Here is a 26,345-nt window from a genome sequence, read left to right as displayed (position 1 = left end):
CACAACAATATTATGCTGAGTAGTCACTAGGAGATTCATAGTCACAACTAGCCATATTTGTTTTTGTCTCTTCATGCACCAGTATTATGTTGACTGCGATCAAAAAAACATTTTTCTTCCTTTCTCTTCTTTTCTATATTTGTTACTCGTATGTCTACCATATATTTTGGGTTATATATTTGTTATGACAGTACATTTACACTTAACCTATAGCAAAAACTTTGATTTTACACCGTATAAGGGTGAAACAAAACTTAAAGCCCCCTCTTTAAAATTGTATTTCTTTCAACAACTTACGTTAGTTAAAAATCTTTCTCATGACTTTTGTAATGTGAACAATCTATTATTTCGTTCTTGAAATAAAAACTTTGCTCGGTGAGTTAATATAATCTACCAACTTTATTTTTTTTGTCAATATATTTTTAATATTAAAAAACATACACATAACTATAACTGTTTCTGTGATTTTTACTTGTGTAACCGGTATCATTGATAACCACGTATCTCGCCGACTCATTTACGTTAGGATAAAGTAAAACATATAACTTGCAAAACGCACCAAATGTAGTTACATTTAATTTAGTTTAATGTCGTACATTTTTGCTTTACTAATTTATAAATTTTATTATCCACATAGAATCTCATACTAATAATGATATCAGTCATACATCATGAGAAGAATAGAACCTAATGGAAACTAATTTCTTGACCAACTAAGAACCTAATTAGATTAGATTAACCAGAATTAGATTGATCTCCCCTATAACGGTATATTTCAGTTTTAAACTACCATGGATCAATCTCGTCCAGATTTGTAAAGAGACCTTTCAATATCCTTAATACAGTGGTAGAGCAAATAATTCTTAAGCTTTAATTACATTCAAAAAATCCTTTACACTGTAACAAAATTTTTAATAATCTTTTTTTTTTAAACTTAATTAATATGAGCAATTATGTTAATTTTTACAAGCGTATCATTATTTATAACAATAGCCTTATGTAGGTCGCTATTTCTCATGTATTTGATAAATATTCTCATGTATCAGAATGTACATATATGTATATATCGACTACATTCTGTCAAAATATTTTATTCGCAAAAGTTTTCACAGACAGAGTCTAGCACTCTTATTATGAACTGCATGAACAGCTCTGTATCAATGTCGGCGGCAGTATCCAATAACCAAAATAAATTAATCAAGTTATTTTAAACCAATATTTATTTATTATATTCAATCTAAAACCTTTTTCTTTAAAAGTAAGAGCAATGAACTTTATGTTTATTTTAGTTAACGAATATCACGTGTACTTAAATGTTCAAAAAGGTCGATAAGTAATACCTTGACTGAGGTCAATTCGCTCTTAAACAATGTCATTGGCATATCACCGACATGTTCACGTATCCGATTGTGCTTTACAGATATAATATTACATATAAGCTTATGCGTCGTGTAATTTCGACAACAAAACTCGATTTCGATAACAAAATGAAATTTTCGAAATGGTCATTACGCGATCTATAATGCGAAAAGTTTTCAAGTTTTTTACCCTTTTTCAATCCAGCCGTAAAAGACGATCATTTTAAAATAAGTTACATTAAATTATTTTTTCTATTAGAATGCATCCAGCCCGTATTTCTGGCTGTAATAGAACATATAATAAACAATAATTCATTTTAGTATGTATCAATCCCAATTTTTAAAACGCTTTTTCCTACTATAATATCATTGTGTTATTTATTATTTTTAAAAACATTAACTTTTAGATAGATGTACTATTAATTGAAAGCAAATGTGATTTTGATATTAAAGCTTTATACGAGTACCTGTAATGAAATCAGTCCGTATAACGATCGTCAGTGAATTTTAATATCTGATAATATAAGTCCCCTACAACGGTAATAGGTATTTTTACCTTATACATTTTCGTTTTCGTTTATACCTTTCACAGACTATAGCAGCTATAAAATTCAAGTCGACATCAGTATTTTAAATGCATCGTGTGTCCCCGATCGAGCTCGGTGCTCATTCATGCTAATATTTTGATAGCGCTTGTAGTTTGAAAATTTAAAGCTACCGATATTCAATATTTTTCTAAATCTTCAGTAATGTACTACAAAAGAAAGCATAGTATTCAAATAAAAACACAATAAATAATATTTAACAATAACCATGAAACGACTTGGGTTAGCCCCCTATATTTGAACCGATGACAGTCAATTTATGACCCGATACCGATGACAATCAAGATCGCGGGAAGTAGCTAAATGCGTGTAAAACAAGAGCAGGGCGTCGTACGTGGGCGTCTATCGGCTGACGTAATGATAATTAATTATGAAACGTATTTTTTATTTACCAACCTAATTAATACGTTCACAATTTTAAACATATAAACAAGTAAACTGCGGTTAATAAGTGTCCAGCGACGGTTGACCGCAAACACAACTACCGCGTGATTAAACCGAACAAAATGTTAGTACATTAAGCCTTTAAATTGCAAGTAGTTGAGTCAATTATATACTATTTGTTTTAGTTGTTAAGTAAATAAACCTTATCCAGGGTAATTGGTTATAGATGTAAAAGTTTTAAAGCGGTGAATGTATAGCTCATCAGTCCGTAAAAGGCTTTAATGCTTTTGTACCTATTTCTAAAATAAAGTACATTTTGTTTCTATTGGTATGCGACATGGTATTAACTTCTGGCAGTACCGGGACAGATAGTAAACAATAATTAAATTGTAGCAATCCAAAAGGTGAAAATGGTTTTTCATGTTATATTGTCCTTGAGTTATTATTTTTGTAACCATTAATTTATGGATAGAATGCACCATATATTATTTCATTGTACTGTATTTGAAAAGAAAATATTTATATTCTTTTAATTATCCTAAAATAACAAACGGACAAGCCATTATTTGACCCAAACAAAAACCTAGAATGATAAAACGCGTATCGAGTTAAAGATTAAGCCGAGGTTCCCCCTCCAGGGGCTTATCACTCCATGGAGTACTCGCCTAAGCGATCTTATAGTTCTTAACATGTAAAGTAACGGGGAACTGAAGGCATAGAGTGAAAAAGAGAAGAAAAGATTGAAAAGAAATAAAAAGATACCTTCAGCGTAGCTTCAACAAACCTGTTAAAGTTCGAAATGCCAATATACAAACAGAATTACTCGTGGACAAAAAAATAACGTATGAATGCTTTGCTTTTGTACATGTTGACTCTAATTTTGTACTTCCATAATCATGACAGCTATTGGATGTCTACGGCTGGACTATGGCCTCCCCATAGATTTCCAAAAGGATCAGTTGGGAGAGGCCTGCATCCAGAGTCTTCCGATAACCTTAATAACATCGACTGTCTACCTTGTAGGCGAACTTGCTACGCTGCTCTTACTCATCCGCAGTCGCCACTACCGAACTTTAAGGCCCTATCTATCTATCAGCTCCGCGTGCTATTTGGCTTGCCCACTGCCATTTCAATTTGCCAATCCTCTGGCTATAACAGTTACTTTCGTTCATTTGCAAATCTCCTCATTACTTCTTTCAAATTCAATATAAATAATAGGTAATTTTTTTAATAGCACTTATTTTACGTATATTCAAATCTTAACTGAAGTAGCGAATGAAATGAAATCTTTAACGTACAATATATAAAGAACAATAGCCTCGATTATTTACAAACACTTAAAGGTCAATGTGAACAGTTCAGTTTAGGGGTCAACTGCTACAGCGTTAATAAAAACCATATTATTTTAAAGTTATTTATTACATCCATTGTTTAAAGATTACCAAAAAATACGTGATTCGGGTTTCCACCTGTGGGCTTCTTACGGAAGAACTAATTATCATAAATATTATTCTTTAGATTCGTATCAAATAAAAATAAACCTGAAAGTTGTACAATTAAATGTAGCCTGTCTTTATTTTTAGCAATTATTACGGTTTGATAGGAAGTAAATAAAACATAGTAAAGTTAAAACTGGATATTTTTTTAAATGACATAAATTTTTTGTTTAAATTTCGAATCTAGTGTAAAAAGTTCATTCTTCGTTAATCACAAACAGGGCAGTAATAAAAAAATATAATTTCTATAAAGAGTACAAATCATACGCATTTTATGTAATGAAATAATATATAAACTTTAAGTACATTGTAAATAACTTTTAATTGAGTTACAATGTGATATCGGATGCATAAAAATTAAATTCAATAAAACAACAGTTTTTTTTTAATTGCTTGTCGCTTGAATCGTATTGTTTTTGCATTTTGATAATAAACATTATTAATTATTTAAATCAATAAAATAAAACCTGAATTCGTGTAAGTCAAATAAAGTTCATGCATTTTTTCCACTGGACTGATGACGAATCACGGAAGATGATAGTTGGAGGCTGCTTTCTATCTTGGAAATCTATAAGGAAGGTCTAAGTCCAGCAGTGAACGTTATATAGTTGGAGCGATGATGATGATGATTAAAAACTCCAGAGGACGTTTTACGTATTTTTGCGAAGGCCTCTAGAGCGCTTGTAAGTTTAATCAGTGCCCATTGAAAATGCTGAGACATATCGTATCAAGGCATTATAGAGATTCACCACCTTGTCAGGCTAGCTTACTCCCTGAAATTTCCTGCCATGTCTAACGACGGGAGAATAATAGGACAAAGGTCTACTATATTTACTAAAAATAGCTGCATTGAAATATTTGGTTCAAATAAACTCGACAATATAGTGATACATAATGATGGTCTTTATAATTCGTTATGATGAAATTTTTATTAACAAACCTATTTTGACTAAAAAGTCATTTCTAAGCCTAAAATAATAGGTAGTTTTCATATTAAAATTGTCAAGAGATGATAAAGGGCCTTTCGTTTATCAGGGGTAATTGGCGAATAAGACGGGACACTTTTTTCGAAGGCCATTTTTCTTATTCGATTCGCTGAACAATTCACTATTTGTGTAATAAACTGACGGTCGACATATTTTTTTTTATTTTCATTATTATTATTTGTCGATTACCTCAAGGAAACATACTTAATTCCAAGGGTCGATTATTGTTAGAAAACTAAAAAAAATACTGTGTTGTTTGTTTTTTATTTAATGTCGTTAGATTCATTTTATGTATAATAATCTCTTTAATTTCAAACAAGTTTTTTAACTTATTTAGTTAAACATGTATAGTAGTTATATTAAGATGATCAGATAACTAAATTATCATGAGTTTTGCGTTTTGTGAGATATAGTTAACATATTGTGTCTATACATTAAAACATGCTATACGTAATATACATAATGCCAATTTATAAATTTGTTTTTTTTTTATTTGACCTATTAGAATTCTAGTTTGCACTGAAAGAAAAGTCTCTCTTTCTCTCTCACTCATAGTCATCAGTTCTATTACCAGAACTTAATGTGAATTGGTAGATGGTGATGGTAACAGTTGCTACAAAGTATATCTATGTTGGTAACCATTTTTAATGGTCACAAAGATTTACATAGAACCCTTAAACATAAATACGTATAAGACATAGCGGTGGTATCTTCTACACAAGATTTATTTCTATTTTCAATAACATTTAACTGTTCCTTGGAGTAACAAATATACCTCAATCCCCGCTTTAAAAAAGGTACTACTACCTAGCAATTAAATACCTAGGAATAAGTCCGTAGTAAATGTGTATGCGATAGAGATAGCAGCGAGAGATGTTACAGTGAAATCTCGCCAAAACCAGCAGAAGGACTTAGGCCTGTCAGGATTGAACACTAGATCATTTTTGGAATGGAATTCGAAGCAGGATTGGTAGAATCATTTCAAATTTAAAACGCCATAGCAAGGAGTCCTCTTTAAAGCTGTGCCTTCAGCCTTGAGCATGAACCCGGCCTCTCTCTCAAAAATGGATTACGACACCTGAAACGGTGAATGGAATACTTATAATTGACGTCACTGAGAAGGCGTCAAAACAAATTCCTAACAAACTCGTATTTCGTATATATTATAGAGGCGAGTAAGAAATACAAATACAAGTGACAACAAAATTCAAGGAAGATAAAAATTTCCGTACGTGATCACCACACCTGCCACACGTTAATTGGGTGGCTTTCGATTTCCGGTCATGAGTAAACAACTTTATGTCACAAAGGTCAATGATACGAAACGGCATGGATACTGACCCTTGACTTACTCTCAAGTAATGTATAGTTAAATCTATACCCGCAAATAAAACCAAGGTGACCAAGATGTTCGAAGTTAAAGACACTGAGAAACTTAATAGTGTATGTGAAACTTGCATGGTTTTCTGTTATAATTCTATTTAAACTTACAAATTGTTGACAACTCTTTATTTTTATCTTAAGATGTAACACTAGCAATACGTGATTAAACTTCTCAATGACCGAACATCAGGCTTTGTTTGCATGCTAACAATCGCTCAACAAGGGCTCAGAATTTGTCTAGGAGATCAAAGATCAAAAATAGGGAGATTCTAAGACAAACGTAAGTACTTAGCCCAGCAGGTTGGCCGCTGGCACCTTTAGGATCTGCGATGGAGACCACACGCCGGCAAATGCAACTTATGACACTCTAGCTCAAGGTGGACAGTTGACCTTATTTGGCTCGTCAAAAGACGTTGAAAGCGATCACTTCCTGCAGGTCAATCTGCAGCGAAGATCTATGTCCAGCAGTAGATGTCCCACGGTTGTATTGATAAAAATCGCTACATAACTTAAATTACAACTTCTGAAATTGTGCACAGGTCTTTAGAAATAGACATGTTTATTATCAACACGATATGAAAGACACTTTTGCTAATAATTGAGGTTACATTAAAGGGAACCCGAACGCTACAAATTTTCCCACACAAAAGTCTGCTCTGTGATAATTTGGACCTAAAACTACTATGAACGTATAAATGCTTCCTTCTTTTTCATTGAATTATACATCATTGATTCCTGGAAGCCATGTTTATCTTAACATTTTATAGAGACTTTAACGAAGTTATCTATCCACCATGTAGGTGAACGACCTACACTGCGCTTACCGATTGGTGGTCTCCACTTCAGAATCTAAAGATTACTTCTTTCAAAAACTAAGAACATAAAAATAAAATGGTACAATCATAGGGAACATTTTTTCCCTAAATCATTTGTAATAAAAGGGGTCAGATTTTTAAGAAAATTCCCTTAAACATTATTGGACTACCATTTATAAAATTTAAAACGCATATTAAAAGTAAATTAACGGAAAACGCTTATTATTCAATAAGCGAATATTTAAATGACAAGAATCCTTGGCAATGATGTTGCTTAATTATTTAGATTTCACTTAGGCGATATTTAACAAAGTGTGTGTGTAAATCTGTGTTGTTAAACTATTAAAAGATATACTGGTGTAGAGTTTCTTCCTGGTTCTTCTTAACAACTATAACACCTTGCGACGCCCGCTGCGGTTAAATATAAAATAGGTTAAAAAAATGTTGATGATCAAGAAGTTTTATTAAAGGTTCCTATGTTGATTACATATAAATGAATTACATATTTATCTTTTTCTTACATCCACCTACAGCTTTCTCATTTTATGAGGTAAGTGAAAATGTTCGGGAGATGAAAAAGAAAGATCTTTAGTGTTATGATAAAAAAATTATAATCATTTTTAAATCGTATTGGTTTAATAATTACAAAAAAAAACATATTACTACCAGTGACGTAACAAATATAACAAAACATTGTAAACTTTACTAAATCGCTAAAAAATGTTAGTTTTTCCAAGACCTTTTTATAAATCTATGCACTGTGTGCATAGTTTAAAATAAAAACAAATAATGCAACATTAGCTACATAACGTGTAAATCAAACAATATAAAATATCTTTATATTAACTACATTAAATAAAGGCATAAAGTTACATTCCTGTTTGGTAAGTATTGTATTAAGTAAAATGCTCCTTTAATTCCTACTTTGGTTTACATCATTTAGCGACTTAGCGGTTGTTTTTTGTATTTTTTATGTTATCACCCTGTTTTTTACCCATCAACAGAACAAACACATACATTTCTACCCTTTTTTGTTGTTTTATTTCTGCTGTTAGCCCTAAGGCTTTTACGGCTTCATCGGTAACGAGTTCACGGAGCAGAAGGGTCTGTAAACTAGATTTAAAACTAGAAACTAAAAGCTGGTGGGACGCCTACCAGTTGCACGGGGACTCTCGCGCGTTGGTAAGGCTCTTCACGGTAGAGCTTTGACAGGGTGTGTTGCTGGAGTGTGCTTACGGGTTGGGACGGCTGCGTGGACCACAGGCGAGCCGAAGAGGGATCCGGATCCAACCACGGTCCGCCCACGCTGTTCGCTAGTAGGGAGCGGGCAGTCGCCCACTAAAAACGGGTGTTGTGGCGTGGTGGGTGATGTTTTGTTTTGTTATGTAGAAACGATGACCTGTGTAAAGTGTTGCAGTTGCAGTGGTTGCTGGTGATGCTGGGTGGTTTGCGCTTGCAGTGTTGTGAATGTCTGCAGGGAGTGCGGTGTGGGGAGTCTTCCGTGGGAACCCTCTGATGGGCGTGAGGAGAACGTCTTAATGACGTCTCTTGGTGTTAACTGAGGTACGAGAGGAGTAGCGTGAAGCGCTAACTATTAGGGGATTTGGATGTGCGGTGGCCGACTCAAAGTAAGTTTTTGAGCAAGTTTCAGAATCCCTACCACCACCGCTTCCTTCCAGATATCTGGAAAGATGGAAACCAGTAGAATAAGGAGGGGAGGGAGGATTTTTAGGAGTCTGTTGGATATGCCGTCAGGTCCTGGGGCTGATTTTTTTAAAATCCTTTTATAAGATCTGCGACCTCTTCAGAGCAGACGGGAGGGATTTCCGGTCCGCTCAGCGAGAGCGCCGATTTGATCCAGACCTCAGATTTGACCGTACGCAAATGGATAGTGTCCACTGGCGAAGATGAGTGAAAGTGAGAGTGAGAGAGGCGAAGTGAGTAAGCTATCGTCTGCTTTGAGACGCCAGAAGGCGTCTTTTGTGGGCTTGAGGTCACCAAGCAGATCGTGCCATTTCTTGGTTCTGTGCTCTGCATGCCGTTCTTTGACTAGCTTTTGAAGTTTGTGAAGGCGCAGTCTATTCTCCACGGTGCGATCGTGGAGTCTCATGACAGCGTTTTTTTTTTTTAATTAGGCGCCGAATATAGTCCGAGAGAGAGTCGACAAACTTGCTCTTGATGACTGTCTTCCGGGTAAATTGTTCGGTGGCTAGGTGAACTTGTTTAGCAAATGAGTTATTTTCTGTAGGGTTTCCTCAGGCGAGTTGAGGTTGTTAAGAATACTAGAAAGATACTGACAGCTCATGTCCTTGAGTCTAGACTCGAGGGCATGCCAGTTAACGCTAGTTTTGGTTGTAAGAACCTCTATAGCGCTCTGGCCCAGTTGCATTAGGACGGAACGGTGGTCAGAGTAGAGTTCGTGAAACAACTCGATGTTATTAATTTCATTGTCGCTAAACAGGGCTAGGTTGACAATAGTCCCTGTGAGGGAGCAGGTTGTTGGGGGAGCGAGTTGGTGATGCGGGAGCCCTTATGGCTAAACCTAGTTCGTCGGCTAATTTGTAAAGTTAAGAGCCGTTTGCATTGTTAGAGCTGAGATTCCAGCTGTCGTGCTTGCTGTTAAAGTCGCCAGCAATCAAGACTGCCTAAGGAGGTGAGCGTACTAATGTCCGAACGGAATATCTCTTTCTTACCAGGGAGGTATTTGTATTAGTGGAAGGTGTCCGGCGAGGGACATTCTGCATTGTCGAAAATATTATCTTCTGGCTTAGTTCCCTTGATATCATATGATGATGATGATAAACGAAGGCATACAAATAATTATCTTCCCTTTTCAAAAGTAAACATGATAAATTGAAAAGTACTTTTAATTAAATATTATGTATCCAATTACAGAATACATAATTAACAATAACACTTAATTACCGCTAAAAAACGATGTCCACTTATTAACTATTATGGTATTTTCAAATAAACCCAAGTAAACACACAGATAACTCGTCGTCGGTAAATATCTACGTTTCAGGGAATATCCTTTGACTAAATAAACTTGGTTAAGAGCAAATATCAACATTAACAAATGAGTAACAGAACAAAATAATCATTTGGTTTATTTCCTCAAAACAGTGAGACTGACGGTCAAATAATATTAAATATACAGGCTGATTGGTTATATTATAGATATAAAAGCTTTAAAGGGATTCATGTATGGCTCATTGGTAATTATGGTGTATCCCCCTATGCCTATGCATAGGGGGATACACCATAATCACCAATGACCTTACAAGGTATAGACCTTACGGTGGGCATCTATGGGCTAAAAACGACGAAACTGAATTTTTGAAAACGCTTTGTTTTACAATATTATCAACACATTATTAAATCTCGTAAACCATTTAGTTTTGAATGGGATGTTACGTACATTAATTGACTGAAAAAAAGCTTTCAATTCATCCGTTTAAAGCTTTACACGTCTAAATAATCACCCTATATTTTAATGTTACATAAAAGTTAAAATGTGTTACACTGTTTTAATTGAATAAAATTATAAAACAATTTGAGTGGGTCATGATGACACCTTGTTAAATTTCGTCAATGACTTCTCCGTTTTTCGTGTAATGGCACGCATTCAAAACGCGATGCCTTGTCGGGAACATTGGCCACAAGGTAAACTGTCCATGTCTGTCACCATTTATTTTTTATAAAAATAATCTTGACGTGAAATTGAGATGCCGCTACGCTACTCATATTTAAAGTTAATAAATAATAATTTAAAAAAAATGTATAAAGTCTGATTTACATTGCCTAAAATTACGTTCTCTTTTCGCTTTATGATAATAAATGTAATTCTGTAAATTGGTTTGCTAAACAAATTATATTTGTATTAGTAAAAATTTGTTCGTTTTAATAAAGTTTCGAGGACATGTGAGATTTTTTTGTGGGCTTGGGAATTAAAATTTACAACAAATTAATCCGAAACAATAGGAATGTGCTAGAAACTAGTATTTTGTAGGTAGTTAAAGACAAGCTTATTAACAAAATTTCAAATTGATACTGGTTTTACAAATTATTTGTACAATTTCCACTGTTTTCAACTTCTTCAAGAAAAATCGTTACTTTTTCATGGGTGTTACGTCTTATATTACGCAACGAATATAGAAACTAAATTTTAATGTCTAGTAAGCATTTTTTTTTGTTCTTTGTCTTTTTACTGTTTCACGTCCATATCGCCTTTTGGCCTCTTGAATCAGAATCAGACATTTAATTAGTTTAGACAATTAGTTAGTTTCCTCTGACCCCCCGCTGGAGCAGATGGCGTATACAATACGTCGCCATCCAGATCGATTTTGTCTCTTGCGTTTCAACTCCACGTACTTCATAATATATCAGGCATATACTAAAAAGTATTTTGTATGTTACCCTAAACCATAAAATCAACGCAGTTTCATCTATTGAAACTAATACATTTTACAAAACAGGAATTATAACCAGAAAAATTTACGTACGTATGGTAGGTCACATAATTACCATCACGACTCCAGGACGGCTCTAAACCGATGCGTATCTGCCTACCACTGTTTTCATTGCACAATCGGCTTCCCTCTGCTCGGGAAACCGCGACGTATTTTTACGTCACACGCTTAGTACGATCGAAACATACTCGGAACGTAAGTAAAGAGAATTTAGGGAGCCGGCAGCTTAAATGTATTATAAATGACAATATTAAAAAGAAACAATTAGATAACGATTAGATATGTAAACAGAACTGCATCTAAAATAATACTTAGCAAATTAAGTAACATAAATGCTAAAACTCGTTATTCAAAAATGTTTAATTGCGCAAGCAACTCGCCAGTCGCATGGGTTCTCAAAGCAGCACCTTTAACAAAGCACGTGCGACTATACGAAATATTATGACCTTTACGATGCTTAATCTGTTTAGCGAAATCTCAATCACATTGGTAATGTATAACAAGGCATCCGGCGGTTTTCATCATTTTTATACATGTATATCACCTAATAGTGAGAAAGGTTATTAAGCATGTATTAAATGCCGCAAATCATTACGTTTTTAGGGCATACGAGAAGAACCTAAACTGATTGCTATTTTGGATAAACAAATGGCTTAACAAGGTCATAATTGCATTTCCAACTGGTCCTATTGGAAATCTATAGGGAAGACCTATGTCCTGTTGTGAAAGCCAACAACATTATTCGTTACAAGTCGACCAGAGTGTTGTTCAACTTTAAAATCCTTTTTTTACCAATTGATGCACATACATATTTAGATAAATCCAAAAAAGTCAACATTTTTTTCGCAAAGTATATTACGTTTTCCCATTCTCAAAACAAAAATGAAAAAACCCGAATTTTGAAGTAAAATTGCGTTGTTTAAAAATAGATAAAAAACTAAACAAAAATGGCGGGAAACACGTATTTACATGTCATATATTTTACGTAAGCAAACCAGCCAGTTACAAAAAGTTTTATGAAAAAGATTACGAGCGTCAAAATGCTTTCTTAAAAAATCTTTTTCTTTTTCTTTATTTTTCTTAATCTTTTCCCCGACCTAATAACTATAGCGTTATATGTTAATCAAAACGACGAACTCACAACTTTTGACTGAGCAGTCGCCCTTAATATTGTAATGAGTGTGTACTCTTTACACCCCTATAATAAAGTTAGCATGCACGTGAATCAAAAGAATTGTCGGGTTAAAATTATGGGTCCTGCAAAGTAGATAAATAATAACCCTTCGTTTTTAGCAGTAAAATCTTAAACTTTTGGAAATACACAAAAATAAGTGTTAAAATCCTGGTTTGGAATCACAAGTCTACGTGACAAAAATGTATATCAACTACCACTCCGTGAAAAAAAACGAATTTCAAAAAATTAAAAGAAATGTGAAATACGTATAGTAATAAAACCAATAAGTTCTTAATATCATATGTACGTCAAAACTTTTAAAAACATGCGAATACTATTATATTGACAAATCACTTAACATTATTTGTTCACTCTGAACAAAACATCGAGATATATCAGATGACGTCGTTCATCTTCCTAATCACATAATGATGAACAAAAAATTTTCTAAGACAGAACTATCGAGATGTAAAAGTTATTGTTACCTTGAAATCAAAAAGATTTCGGCAGCGATTGCATTTAAGCAAGTGTGGATATATTGATGAGAACGTTTTTAAAAGAAAATTGTCTTCCATTTCATTACCGAATTCCGTAGTAGCTGGTTGCCATTCACAGACATTCGCGATGTAAACAAAAACATAACCTGTTATCGAAAAATAATAATTAGTTAAGACTTTTTTAATGGATTTATTACATTTTCGCGGAACTTCAATTGTTTTATAAAAACAAATATTGAACGTAAATAGTTGAAATGCATAGTCTTAAAAACCGGATTATTTCTACACAGCTCTGTGCATATATGTGTCGGTTACAAAAGTTTAAGCCGAGTTCCTCTTACGCGTTTATTAAAACCAAACGCAAGCCGCGGTTGTGGAGTGACGCCCGACGATGTTGAACTTGCAAAATGTTTTCTTAAGAAACAGTGACTTGTTCCTTAAAGCAAGACTGTTTATATACTGTTTAACATATGCTCATCTTAATATTATGTCTGTAGTATTACTGAATAAGGATTTTTCATCTTCTACTGATCCAGATCTCCTGGTCTATCTAACATTAAAATGGAAATTAATTACCACATGGTTCAATGTAAGTCTTTTTTTATATTATCCTTACGTCTTTTACTCAAGAATTTGACATTATGTTATTTTATTATTAAATATCAACAACTTAAAAAAATACCATAAATTTGCTTTCGAAAACTTATTTATTTTTATTCAATGTTAATTTAATTTGATCAAAAATAATATTTTGTTTGCATATTTGTTATTTAAAATATTTATGTAAATTTTAAAATATTTAATAATTCTCACTAAGAATTTTAAGGACAATAATATGCTTTTTTAAAAGGTAAATTTAAAAAAGGGCACCAGGTACCATATGTTGTGCGTATCTTATTATTGTCTAAATAATTATATAATTTTCTTAACACATAAACTCCAATAAAATTCCATTTTAAACGGTTTTATTTAAATGACAGAAACCTAAAATATTCACATCGGTAAATGTTGTGTTTCGTAATATCTTAAACAATCAAACCTATTTTATTACAGATTCTAACATTACCGTACATTCCAATTTGCGTTTACTGCGACTGGCAAGAAATAAAAGGAAAAGGAAACCAACCGATAGTGAAAAAGTTTAAGAATATTCGGGATTTTTACTTTACCAGCCTAATTCTGCCGTCTACACTGGTAACACCTATATTTTTTTAACAGAAAATATTTATTGAATCTAGCGACATCGTTTGTTATCGGTTGTGATGAACTTATGTTATGGCGATGCAAAATTATTTAAATCTGATATGTGATAACAAATATTATTTATGTTCTAATGATATGGATTAGAGATTATTATTATAGATTAGTGTATTTCGAGTCGATTTGCATTAATATGTCTTTACAAAATAATACAATATGGGAACCGTTAATTATATAATCAGAAAATGGCACAGATCGGACAGTGGCTAGGCCCTCTTGAATACCCACGAGTCGCAATTTATATCATACCTTTCTATGAACTTCATATTATAAAATTAGTAACGCTTTTGTGGGGAACTGTATACGGTATTACAATTAACCAACACGTAATATCTCCGTCAATGAACAATTAAAACAAAATTAAAAAAAATTCGACAGCAGCATACATCCTTGTCTACTAAGATTTACGATTATTTTGTTTACTTAACATAAGTAATATTACCATTCGCTTCGTGTTTTGAATTTTACGACAACAATACTTCCTTTATTATTATGAGAAGCCAATAACGATCAAACATTTCGCAAAACTCGTTAAAAGATAAGCAACTTCTATCCTGATTGAGTATATAATTATTTTTAAATTAGATTCAAAGGAGTGAGGAGTTTAATTATCTTACACTAGATATAAACTTCCTGCTTGATAATATATCAAAAACTTGTTACTAGTTTATATTTCTTTAGATATCTGTAAACAAGCTTTTTCCCGGGCACGTTTAAAGATCGAAATGTATTGCCCGGACGGTGCACGAAATCAATTTGTTTTGATTACACGTGTAAGTCGTCAAAAGAATACCAGAACATTTTATTTAATAGAAACCGGATTGAAATTCAGCTATTCTTTAATAACCTTCAAGTTAAAATATGTAACCACTTTGTTCTTAACACACTCATATCTTAGAAAATCCCACAACATACACAGTCTGTTCTTTTGTTATAACATTTACAATAATTATTATTATAATTCAATTGCTACAGCAGTTTGTTCGTGACTCAAATATTATTATGGTTTAAAAATCTTTAACGCTATTACAGAATTTTGACTACATTCAGTAAACTTTAATAATGTAATTATCATTATCATCATTTCAGCCGTAAGGCGTCCACTGCAAGAAATATATCTCACCGAAAGATTTCCAAAAGGACCGGTTGGAAGCCTGCGTCTAACGTTTCCCGACGACTATGACAAGTAGGCAATTGTGAAAATGTCATTAAAAAGTAATTTGTAGTGTACTACATGCTACATGTACATGCTAAAAAAACTCTATGGTAAAGTCATTGCATAGTAATTCATTAAACCTACTACCTAATTGTAAAAACCTACACAGTTGCCCACAAAAGATTTTGTGAAGGCTCTCACGGTTGATATCAATGATAATATTATTCATACCAAATATTCGAGCGGTCGAATGAATATAATTTACATATTTTTTGTGTATACAGCGTGACGAATATAAAAATCGTATTTAGTGCAAAATTATAGTACGCTAAAATACATCAACATCGTGTAGTTTACATAAAATTTCAACATTGTGATTCTTTCATAATAACGTTTCTTAGCTAATTTAGACCTCTGCGTTTTATGAAGTTGACAGCAAATTGCGAAAATAACAGTATAACAGATATTTTTAGTTAATAATTTACATGTCAAAATATTTATATCGTATATTTAAAGCCCGTGACTTTGACCCACGTCAAAGTCACGGGCAACTACCAGAGTTATACATAATTTTGCTTTGTTAATACAAATTTCTTAATTTTGTCTACAATAACATTGCATATCTGTACAAAAGTTTGTCATAGAATATTCTGCCCATCGATAAATCCACTTTTTTAACGTGGTTTATAAGATGGTCGGTTTTAATAACTTACTAATTATACTATCTGTGGTATCAGGTCCAAAAGACGATGGATACCATATTAGCCGAAACAATGCACAAACGGCCTAATATAATGCGCGACAAATTTTCCAAAGAGAGTCACAATCCTCCTTAGTGGATGGACCTTGGGGATACGACGCAAGGAAAGAAAGAAACAGTGCTTTCACACACTGAAACACAGCAATATTTTCGCGCTATCGTTAGGCGGTAATATTGACATCGCGGTGGTCCTATCAAAATTTATTGTAGAAACAAACAGGAAAAAAATTGTTGTGTTTTTTTTTATGAAATAACATTCACAACTCTCCGAAGCCAATTATTATCTTAACCCCTAATTAAAATTCAAATTTTGAAGTATATTGTTAAAAAATCCCAAAAGCACCTATGCAAAAATTAATAAAAATATATATATATAGTCACGAAATGAATTTCAACATTTTTGTAACACGTCGAAAAAAAATTCTAGTCGAGTTCCTATAACAGAATTTTGAAAATAAGCATTTATCTTATGTCCCCTAATTCCTCTCAATACAATTTCGTAAAACCCATTCAAGGTTTATCTGTGAGAACAAATAAAAAAAGGGTTATTGTTGACAAACAATTATTACAAGCCAATTACGCATCAAATTATTAAAATTAATACAGGTAAGTTAAAAAAGTACTAACAATGAGAACCATTACTCAACTATGTACTGCAGTACAGTTTTATCAGCACTACAGAGCTGAGGACAATAAGGGAAAAATCAAATAACTGTGTTATTTGAATTTTTTCTACTCGTCGAAAGTAATATTCTCATCAAATGTTATGCCTTTGAGTCTTAAGGTCTAGAGATATCATTATGAGACAGTACATAAGTAGAAATATCATATATACTCGAACATTTATGGTTTTCATTATAGCATCTTTCTCTTCAGTCACCTTTCTTATCCCTCTGACTGCAGACATCCGTTCTTATCCCTATGAGTTCGTTATTCCAATAAGATCCAGTGCGTCTTCCACCTCGAAAATTATTATTTATTGCTTATTGTAATTTATAATCATTATTCGCTTATTGCATAAGCGACCTTCACAGTAATTACAGGTGTTCGACTCAATGCACTTCAGACTTTGAGACCATGCTTAATGATTTATCTTTTGCATCGTAAGATCACTATTACCTTACTGATACTTATAGATGAAGCGGGTTACGCACATAGGATAGCTCACACTTATTTTTTAAGTAGCAATGCTCGAATTGGGTCACTATATATTATTTTTATTGCCAGATTGTCTGATAGCGTATTGTATGGGTTAAAGAGATGTGCATATATAACATAAGATACCATTATGTATGTTATGACAATGCTCGTTTTAATCATTTAACAATATTAACGTATGACTAACACTGTTTATGAGATGATCTTACATAAAAAAATACATAAACGAGGAAAAAAAGTATTTTTAAAAATAAATAAAACTAGTTTGACATATTCTAATAAGTAAACAAACTATGACTAGATATGAATATGCAAATATACATTTGCATCAAAAGTAATTGGCTGCGTATGAATAAATTAGACCGTATATTTTCAAGGCTAAAAATATGTACCAGACTCGGGGATTTTTTTTTCTAAAATTCCTAATGTGCTTTACTTACTTGGTATACTTCGATCTCAAGAGCGTTTAAACATGTTTGAAACAAAAATCAAACAGTGTTTTTAGCTCTCAGTTCGTCAAAGCTTCAAAAGGTACGTCAGCATCGAATACAACTAAAAGCAAAAAAAAAATACAAGTTGTTGGTCATACTGTATCTCAAATTTGAGATGATTTTTAGAAACATGTAGCCTTCGTATTATAATTTTATTGATAACTAGTTGCCCCGCAGACTTTAAAAAGTTATTGGCATATAGCAGTCCAATAAAAAATAGAAAAATAGACATTGTGTTTCAGATTTTACACTTTATTTATTGATTTTGGTCTCTGTCTTTGTTACGTAAATTCAATAAAATTAGCGATGTACATAAGGTTTGTAATAGAAATAAAGGTAAGCTTGTTATATCTTTCTCTAGGCTTCATAAAATAGGGAACTTTTGTAGGCAACAGTTTACGGTATTACAATACTCCTGTATTGTATTGTTTCTGAAGATGTTAATGCTGTTAGCCCCAAGGCTTTTACAGCTTCATCGGTACTGAGTTCACGAAGCGGAAGGGTCCGTGACTAGATTTAAAAATAGAAACTAAAAGCTGGTGGGGCGCCTACCAGTTGCACGGGGACGCTCGTGCGTTGGTAAAGCTCTTCACGGTAGAGCTTTGACAAGGTGTGTTGCTGGAGTGTGCTTACGGGTTGGGACGGCTGCGTGGACCACAGGCGAGCCGAAGAGGAATCCAAATCCAACCACGGTCCGCCCATGCTGTTCGCGGTTAGGGAGCGGGCGGCCGCTAACTAAAAACGGGTGTTGTTGCGAGGTGGGTGATGTTTTGTTTTGTTATGTAGAACGCGACGACCTGTGTAAAGTGTTGCAGGTGCAGTGGTTGCTGATGGTATTGAGTGATTTGCGCTTGCAGTGTTGTGAGTGTCTACAGGGGGTGCGGTGTATTCTGTAAGAACCCTCTGATGGGCGGGAGGAGAACGTCTTTAGGACGTCTCTTGGTCTTTATTGAGGTGCGGGGGGAGTAGCATGAGGTGCTAGCTATTATGGGATTGGGATGTACGGAGGCCGGCTCAAAGTAAGTTTTTGAGCAAGCCAGAAAGAACTCTTGGACCGTGGTGAATTTGAGGTCGCTAAGGAGGTCAACGTTGCGCTGGAACCAATCTGCCCCCGTTGCTATCCGGGTGAAGGGGTTTTGGAGCATCTGTAGAGCGTTGGTGTTGGTGGGTGCGGCGTGCGCGAATACAACGCTCCCGTAAGAGAAAACTGTTCTCACGCAAGCCTTGTACAAGTACAGCTTGGGACTGAGTGATAGTATTCTTGAGGAGCAAATGAGTGGGTAAAGCCTTTTTAGGATGTGAGATTCTTTATGCTTGAATTAGCGAACATGCTATTTAAATGTTAGTTTGGTTTCTAAGGTGAACCCGGGGTATTTGACCGAATCTCTACTAGGGATGGATCGGTCGAAGAGGATGAGGGTGCCCCGGACGGCGAGGCGCTTCCGCTTACTTGTTGGGGGGATCAAAAGTCGACGCGAGTATATAATCCTGGCCTGGCTTTTGGCAGAGTTAACGTCTATTCTCCATTTCTTAAACCACTCGCCTAGGCGGGTGGCCACGGCTTGGAAATGACGCGAAATTAATGCGCGCGCTCTACTACAGGACCTTGCTATCTCTCGGTATATCGCTGGTAAGCCGTTGAGAATGGATTCCGTGAATTTGTGTGCTTGATGGTTGCATGAATGGTGGTTCCGGAATCCGAACTGCTCGTCCGGGAGGAGATTTTGCCTGTGAGCGACGTCTTTAAGCCGCTCGAGAAAGACGCATTCGTATAGCTTCGACAAGGTGTTCAGGAGGCTAATAGGGCGATAAGATAAAAGGCGATTCCTTGGTTTGCCAGGCTTCGGAATCCCTACCAACACCGCTTCCTTCCAGATATCTAGAAAGAAGCAGCAGGCGATAATGGAGTTGAAATTGGAAACGAGTAGGAGAATAAGGTAAGAAGGAAGGATTTTTAGGACTCTGTTAGATATGCCATCAGGTCCTGGGGCTCATTTGTTTTTAAGACCTTTTATAAGATCTGCGACCTCTTCAGAGGAGACAGGAGGGATTTCCGGTCCGCTCGGCGGCAGCGCCGATTTGATCCGGACCTCAGATGCGACCGTACGCAGATGGATAGAGTCCACTGGTGAAGATGAGGCAGTGCATGCTCTAAGCAGTCGACCAGGCATTCAATCTTGTCGGCGTCCTCGAATGGTAAGGAGGAGTCGGATTCTCTAATGAGAGGGGACATAACAGAGCTGTCGTCTGCTTTGAGACTTCGAACCAGACGCCTAAAGGCGTCTTTTTTAAGCTTGAGGTCACTAAGCAGACCGTCCTATTTTTTGTTTCTGTGCTCTGCGAGCCGTTCTTTGACTGGCTTTTGAAGTTTGCGAAGACGCAGTCTTTTCTCGGTGCGATATCTATCGTGGAGTCTCATGGAATTTTCCTCGTTCCTTAAGAGGCAGCCTTAAAGATAAAAGGATTGATCAAACCGTTAACTGATTTCGCGCTAAGCAATTCATTTGTTATAATATGCATTTGCATTAGATATAGTTGAAGTCATGCTACTAGAAGAATTAGGCTTTGTGCAGTTTCATCTAAATTGAGCTCACGAAAAAAATGATCCGTGAATGAGAGAGAAAATTACCCTAGATGACGAGTGGTCCTTTAGATAAGGTGTATAGTACAGTAAATGGGGTGTTATATAGTTGCAAAGCGAGAAACGCTCGGTGATCGGAGGAGATACGGACCTCACTCGACCACCGTCGCTTGAACGCAGGCTAGGCGGACGCGGCCACCTGTGTCTGTGTGACAGTAATAATTGTAGGGTGCATCATGCCCGCCGGTGGCTCGATGTAGGATGTCTATCGTTGCAAAAAACTTGGAGAGATATTTGAATTCCGCTTTAAGAGCGACGGAAAGCGCCGAGTGTACCGCGATCGCCTGAAAGCGCTCCAATAGACCGGAGGCTATGCGGAGCTTTGCAGCCAAATTATTTTACCCTACAAGGTCTTTTTTAGAGAGATTTTGTGCGAGGGCTTTGAACTCTTTGGTGGGTTATGATAAATATATAAATATATTTATTACACTCAATACAATTATAATTATAGGACTAATTAAAGTAGACACAATAAAAATACACAATTTTTTTAAAAAAAGGGGGAATTAATGTGAACATGTATTCATTTCGTGTGTATGTGTGCGTGCATGAGATTGCCGACAAGGCATGGCGCGCAGGCTTTCCATAGGCCTGTTGTATTAATTTCACATTAGTTGGATAGTTCAAAGGACTTATACGAATAATCAAGCTCCAGAGGACAGGAAAGAGCTATGCTCGGAGCTTTTAACTTTTCTTCGAGATCGAATCAGAAATGAGGTGACGAAAAGTCACCGACGAAGCTTGGAAAATGCTGGCACGGCCGTTGAGGCTTAAAAGTTTTAGAGTAGGGACCACGAATCGATGTCCGGAACTGATGATATAGTTAGGGTCGCGGGAAGTCGCTGGATGTGGACGTGCAGATCTTTAAGGGAAGCCTATGCTTTGCAGTGGGCGTAATAATGAAACAAAAATATATATATATATATATAAAAGTTAAACACACTTTTTTTAGTACAAGGGGCATTTTATTTCAAACCCTATCCTTGCACGTAACGTAACATTATTTTATTTTTTGTATTGCAATGTAACAAGTCTACAACTTCGGGCAGTACGAACTCTGCAGGGACAGATAGTAAACAATAATTAATTTTATTTTATAGTATTCGGTACTTTAAAAACGATTTTTTACTTATTTATTATTTATGAAATCAATGATTTTTTATCGCGCGTAACATATATTAATTGACAGCAAATGATCAACCTATAAGTGTTTTTTTATAAAAACTACCTACATATACTCACTTTTTAAATTAATTTTACTTGCTTTCAGTATGCCGATATACTATTCTGGAATCTGTGGAACAAGGACAGAAAGATATTAATGCCATTGTCAGTCGATAAATATGTAGCGGTTTGGGAGCAACACAGTATGCACACAGCTTCATTGGTGTTTGTTATATTGGATTTAGTGCTTGTACCGCGACAGAAACCAAAAAACTTTAAATGGGGACTCTGTCTTCTTTTCATATACGTAACTAGCTACATCTTTGTGTGAGTACTTTATTTAATAAACATTAATGATAACTTTTTATTTTCAACATACAGAGCTATTGGTTATAGAAGTAAAGGTTTTAATGAATTAATTGCATAACTCATTGGTCAGGAAAATGCCATTTTTGACATATTTTCCAATCATCCTGTATTAAATTATTCACTTTGAAATATGTTGAAATACGACAAGCCAATAACTTATGAAATTAGAAAGTTTGCGGAGATAGATAGTGAACAATAATTAATTTTAATTTTATGTATTAATCGAAATTTGCAAACGCCTTTTTGCTACATTGATTTTTAAGTAGGGTGTACGACACATTAATTGGCAGCAAAAGAGGTTGGTATTTGCCCCTTGAAAACTTTTACGTTTATAATCAAACAGCCTGAAAAAAACGTCCGTACACGTCTTGACGTCTCCCTTGACGCAGTGTGGGTAGACCTCCCACTAGGTAGACAAACGCAGCGCAAGACCGGTCATCGTGGCGATCTTTGGGGAAAACCTAGGCTTTGCAGTGGGCGTCCATCGGCTGAAAGGACGAAGAAGAAACGTCTTGACGTCTATTCATCGTTAGAAATTTATTTGGTCTCATAGATTCCATTGCCATTACGCACACATGTATATCCCCTGAGACTTATTTGACATTATAGTTTCACAATGATAACTCGAACATTGTTGTTAAATAAAAATTAATTAACAGGCACATTGCAGAATAGATTGCCTAGTATATTGCGCCATACAACAAGCCACTGGAATACACGAGATCTTGAAATGATTTGTAACTGTGACTACGCATGTGTTAACGAAGTTACATTTTGAGCTATATTTCTCCGATAGTAGAAAACTCCGGTGTAGTAAAGAATATACACAAGTTTTGAATACACCAGAAACATTTTTTGTTTCAAAAACATTCAACATCATTTAAGCCGTAAGACTTCGCTTGCCGGTCATAGGTCTTCGCCTGTAGATTTCCTATGATCTTATCAAGTAAAAGTTTATATCTTAAATTTCTCATATTTTTCTACTCATCTTTCAATAAATGTATAAAATGTTACCATCTACCTTATTGATTAAATTATTATAATCATTCCAATAATGAACTGGTGAATACATTAGTGTTTTTTGTAAAAAACCAAAAATTATGTATTTCCGTACAATATCTAACGCAAGGTCATTTGTCCGCCTAGAGGTTGGATAAAACAAATTCATAAATACATTTTATTTTATTTTTTAGAGTATAATAAAACTTTTTTATTAAGTTGTTTTCAAAGAGCAATATTTTTCAATTAATATTCGATCACTGTTATATATAATAGTCCTTACTTAATATTAATAAAAGAAAGAAAATCTAAAAAACCTTAACTTTCTATTTCCTCAATATCCAAAATAACGTTTTTCTCTCTGCACCTAGTTAATATTATCTCATCGTTTCAGCCCATAGACGCCCACTGCAAGATATAGACCTTCCCCAAAGATATCTATGGAGGAATATCCCACGCTTAACAGGCATTTTGACGATCACGAGCAGTTTTGTATTATTGTACGCAGAGGACGCTGCTGCACTTAATCTACTCCACTTGTTAATGAGCAGTGGCAATCCTATATAAATAATGTACAAAGTTTGAATAATATATAAGACTATGTCCGGAATCGAACCCGCGACCTATGATTGCAAGTCTCAGTCGTCTACCGCTGGACTACCGGGGCTTTATATCTTAAAGAGATTTCCACTTATTCATCACGATAGCTCAGGGACCATTAGGCTCAGAGACTTAAACTTTATTGTAGATATTTATTACACTCAGTAGAGGTCAGCTAAAATCGGATTTTACGGAATTGTACCTGCAAGGTAAGTTAAGAGGGCGTTCATTCTAACTATAATTCACGTGGACTGAATTGAGTACCAAGATATTTCTGTTATATTTGTTTAAAATTACTCTCTATATTTTACGCCACAAAAAGCTGGTGGCGGACAGGTATTATATATGTATTCAAATGCCAGGTACTAAACAGGGTGATTGGTTGTATGTGTCAAACTTTAAAGAGCGGAATGTATAGTTCGTTTGCTATCAATCAATATATCCTATCTTAAAATAGATAGTTTGAGAAAAAGAAAGTAATCTATTGATAATATTGTAAGAAACAGCGTTTTCACAATAAGTGTTACTAGACACTAAAATTAATTGTTAGCTATCTGTTCTTAGAGACTTTGTACTGCCAGAAGTCGCATTCCAATAAAAAATATAATGTAACATATATTACATACATTACTTATACATATTGTTTTATACAGAATTATCGGAAATAATTGTAACTTTATAAGTTTTTGCTGACAAAACAAACTATAGATTCTCTTGAGTCTTCTTGTAGATGGAGCAATCTTTTTTTTTTCTAAACTCTTCATAAGATTATAACATTATAAATTGTCTGTCAACAGGTGCATCACAAGCTTAGTGAAAGGAGAATATGTTTATCCAGGGCTTAAATCATTTTCAACGTACAAATTTATCGGATTAATTATACATTTGTTCATTGGTCATCTATTCTACTACACGGGACAATGGTTCGTTATCGATTTACTCTGGAGTGAAAAAAGGGATATTAAAAAAATCACGTGATCTTCACATCGACGAAGTATACTGCGTCTACTGTGTACTTAAATTTACTTTGTAATTTATTAAAGTATTTATAAGTGTTTGTGTATTTTACGGTGTTAATATTTACTTACGTGATTCTCCAGTACATTCTGTGTAACAAATAGGTGATATGTTTTATTTATTTATAAGTTTAATATGATACAGTGATATTGTAATGAAAATATAAGCTTAATAAATGCAACTCACATTCACGGATGTGTTTCGATGTATTGTGAAATATAATATCATGTGCGTGTTGTCATACTTCATTCCCATCATCGTAATTGTCATTTCAACTATAGCACGTCTACTGATGGAGATGAACCTCCTAAATAGACTTTCATGAAGGTCGGAAGGAAGGAAACAGCTTTCAAGTTTTCTGACGACCTTGAGAAGGTCATCTAACCTTGTGGGTAATAATCCGACACTCTCCTAACCCAGTGGCCATTGTGCTGCGCGGTTTAACTTTAACTTGGCAATCCTTTGGACTAATCGATAACTTTCTTTTGTCCATGATATTAAGAAATCTCTTATTTACACCTTTGTCGCATAATCATGTATTTTTATATTTTTTACCTGTGGCCAAGAGAAAAATTAAAGATAAACATAGTTACCTTACAATAATATAATAATCAGTCACTGTAATGCGTCGACAGTGTTCGGTAAATGGCAATTTACCAATAAATTTATTTAATTTCAAATGAGTAAGAGAAGTTTATAAAAATTATACTTTTTAATTTTGTTTGCCGAATAGTCGGCGGCCAGTGCTTTAATCGGCACATAATTTTCTCATTTACATTTACATTCCTGCTGTTCTTTATCAAGGTATCACCGTCTCTATAATTTCTGTAAGCTATTAATAATTAGCGCGGGTAAAATTTAACGATGCTGTAAAATTTTTAAACGTAGATAGGATAATGCGAATTTAAGTTTCGGGTTCGATTCCCACGAAGGTAACATTTAATGTATATTTTTAAAATCGCCAGGGTCGGCTTCTGCCCGGGATGTACTTTGGCACAGTACCGAGGGGCACCTTCGCGACCTCTAGATTCGAATGGACGCAGCACGAGAACTTTTCCTTTCTCTAGAGTACAGATCTTGCGGGTAACCAGTAGATTATCTCTCCCCTCCCACTTCCAAATCAAAATAAAATTACCAAATAAAGACACTGAAATTACTTGATGGCTTATATTCCGGACCCTCTATCAGACAATGGGTTTTTTTACAACGGTTGGGGGGGCTTTACAGGTTTGGCACCAACTGCCACCGTTGAATTTATTCCGGCTACCGCAAACGTTCATCGTAGGTACAGCGATCTACAACTTGGTGTAGTTTAAGAAATTCAAGTATGGCATCTTCTGAAGTCTGAAAACCATCTTCAATCTCTCGTCATTATATAACACACCTATAAAAATGACGGTGTCGGGAAACTAGAAAGTAAAAAATAATTACACAGAACACATACTGCTTTCGTTGCAATCTCGCTGTACTGTACATATATCGGGTAGGTTTTCCGCTGTTAAAGATAAGAAGTATATTAGTAGTGTCATAGGTTTCTTCATCTCCGAGTCCTTACACTTT

The 26,345-nt window shown here is 34.7% G+C and overlaps 1 protein-coding gene across 1 annotated transcript; it reads left to right on the top strand.

The window, feature by feature from the left end:
- The first annotated feature begins 13,511 nt into the window (after nt 1-13,511).
- LOC137933006 (androgen-induced gene 1 protein-like) lies at nt 13,512-24,923 on the top strand. Its single transcript, XM_068776732.1, has 4 exons — nt 13,512-13,759; nt 14,224-14,364; nt 21,907-22,127; nt 24,566-24,923. Exons 1-4 carry the CDS (start codon nt 13,562-13,564, stop codon nt 24,744-24,746), a joined length of 741 nt encoding a protein of 246 aa, XP_068632833.1. The 5' UTR covers nt 13,512-13,561; the 3' UTR covers nt 24,747-24,923.
- The last annotated feature ends 1,422 nt before the right edge of the window (nt 24,924-26,345 follow it).

The sequence above is a fragment of the Battus philenor genome, unplaced genomic scaffold (genome assembly GCF_028537555.1).
Source record: "Battus philenor isolate CCGP_79_NKW_IND1 unplaced genomic scaffold, ilBatPhil1.0.hap1 SCAF_12, whole genome shotgun sequence".
NCBI classification, from domain to species: domain Eukaryota; kingdom Metazoa; phylum Arthropoda; class Insecta; order Lepidoptera; family Papilionidae; genus Battus; species Battus philenor.
Note: the sequence above shows the minus strand (reverse complement) of the source record. Positions and strands in the feature narration are given on the sequence as shown.

Bases quoted from the DNA above. Each gene is read 5' to 3' on its own strand.
- LOC137933006 (XM_068776732.1), top strand. From the start codon at position 13,562: ATGTTGAACTTGCAAAATGTTTTCTTAAGAAACAGTGACTTGTTCCTT. The intron at 13,760-14,223 runs GTAAGTCTTTTT...ATTTTATTACAG, and splicing joins TAATTACCACATGGTTCAAT to ATTCTAACATTACCGTACAT. The intron at 14,365-21,906 runs GTAACACCTATA...ACTTGCTTTCAG, and splicing joins TAATTCTGCCGTCTACACTG to TATGCCGATATACTATTCTG.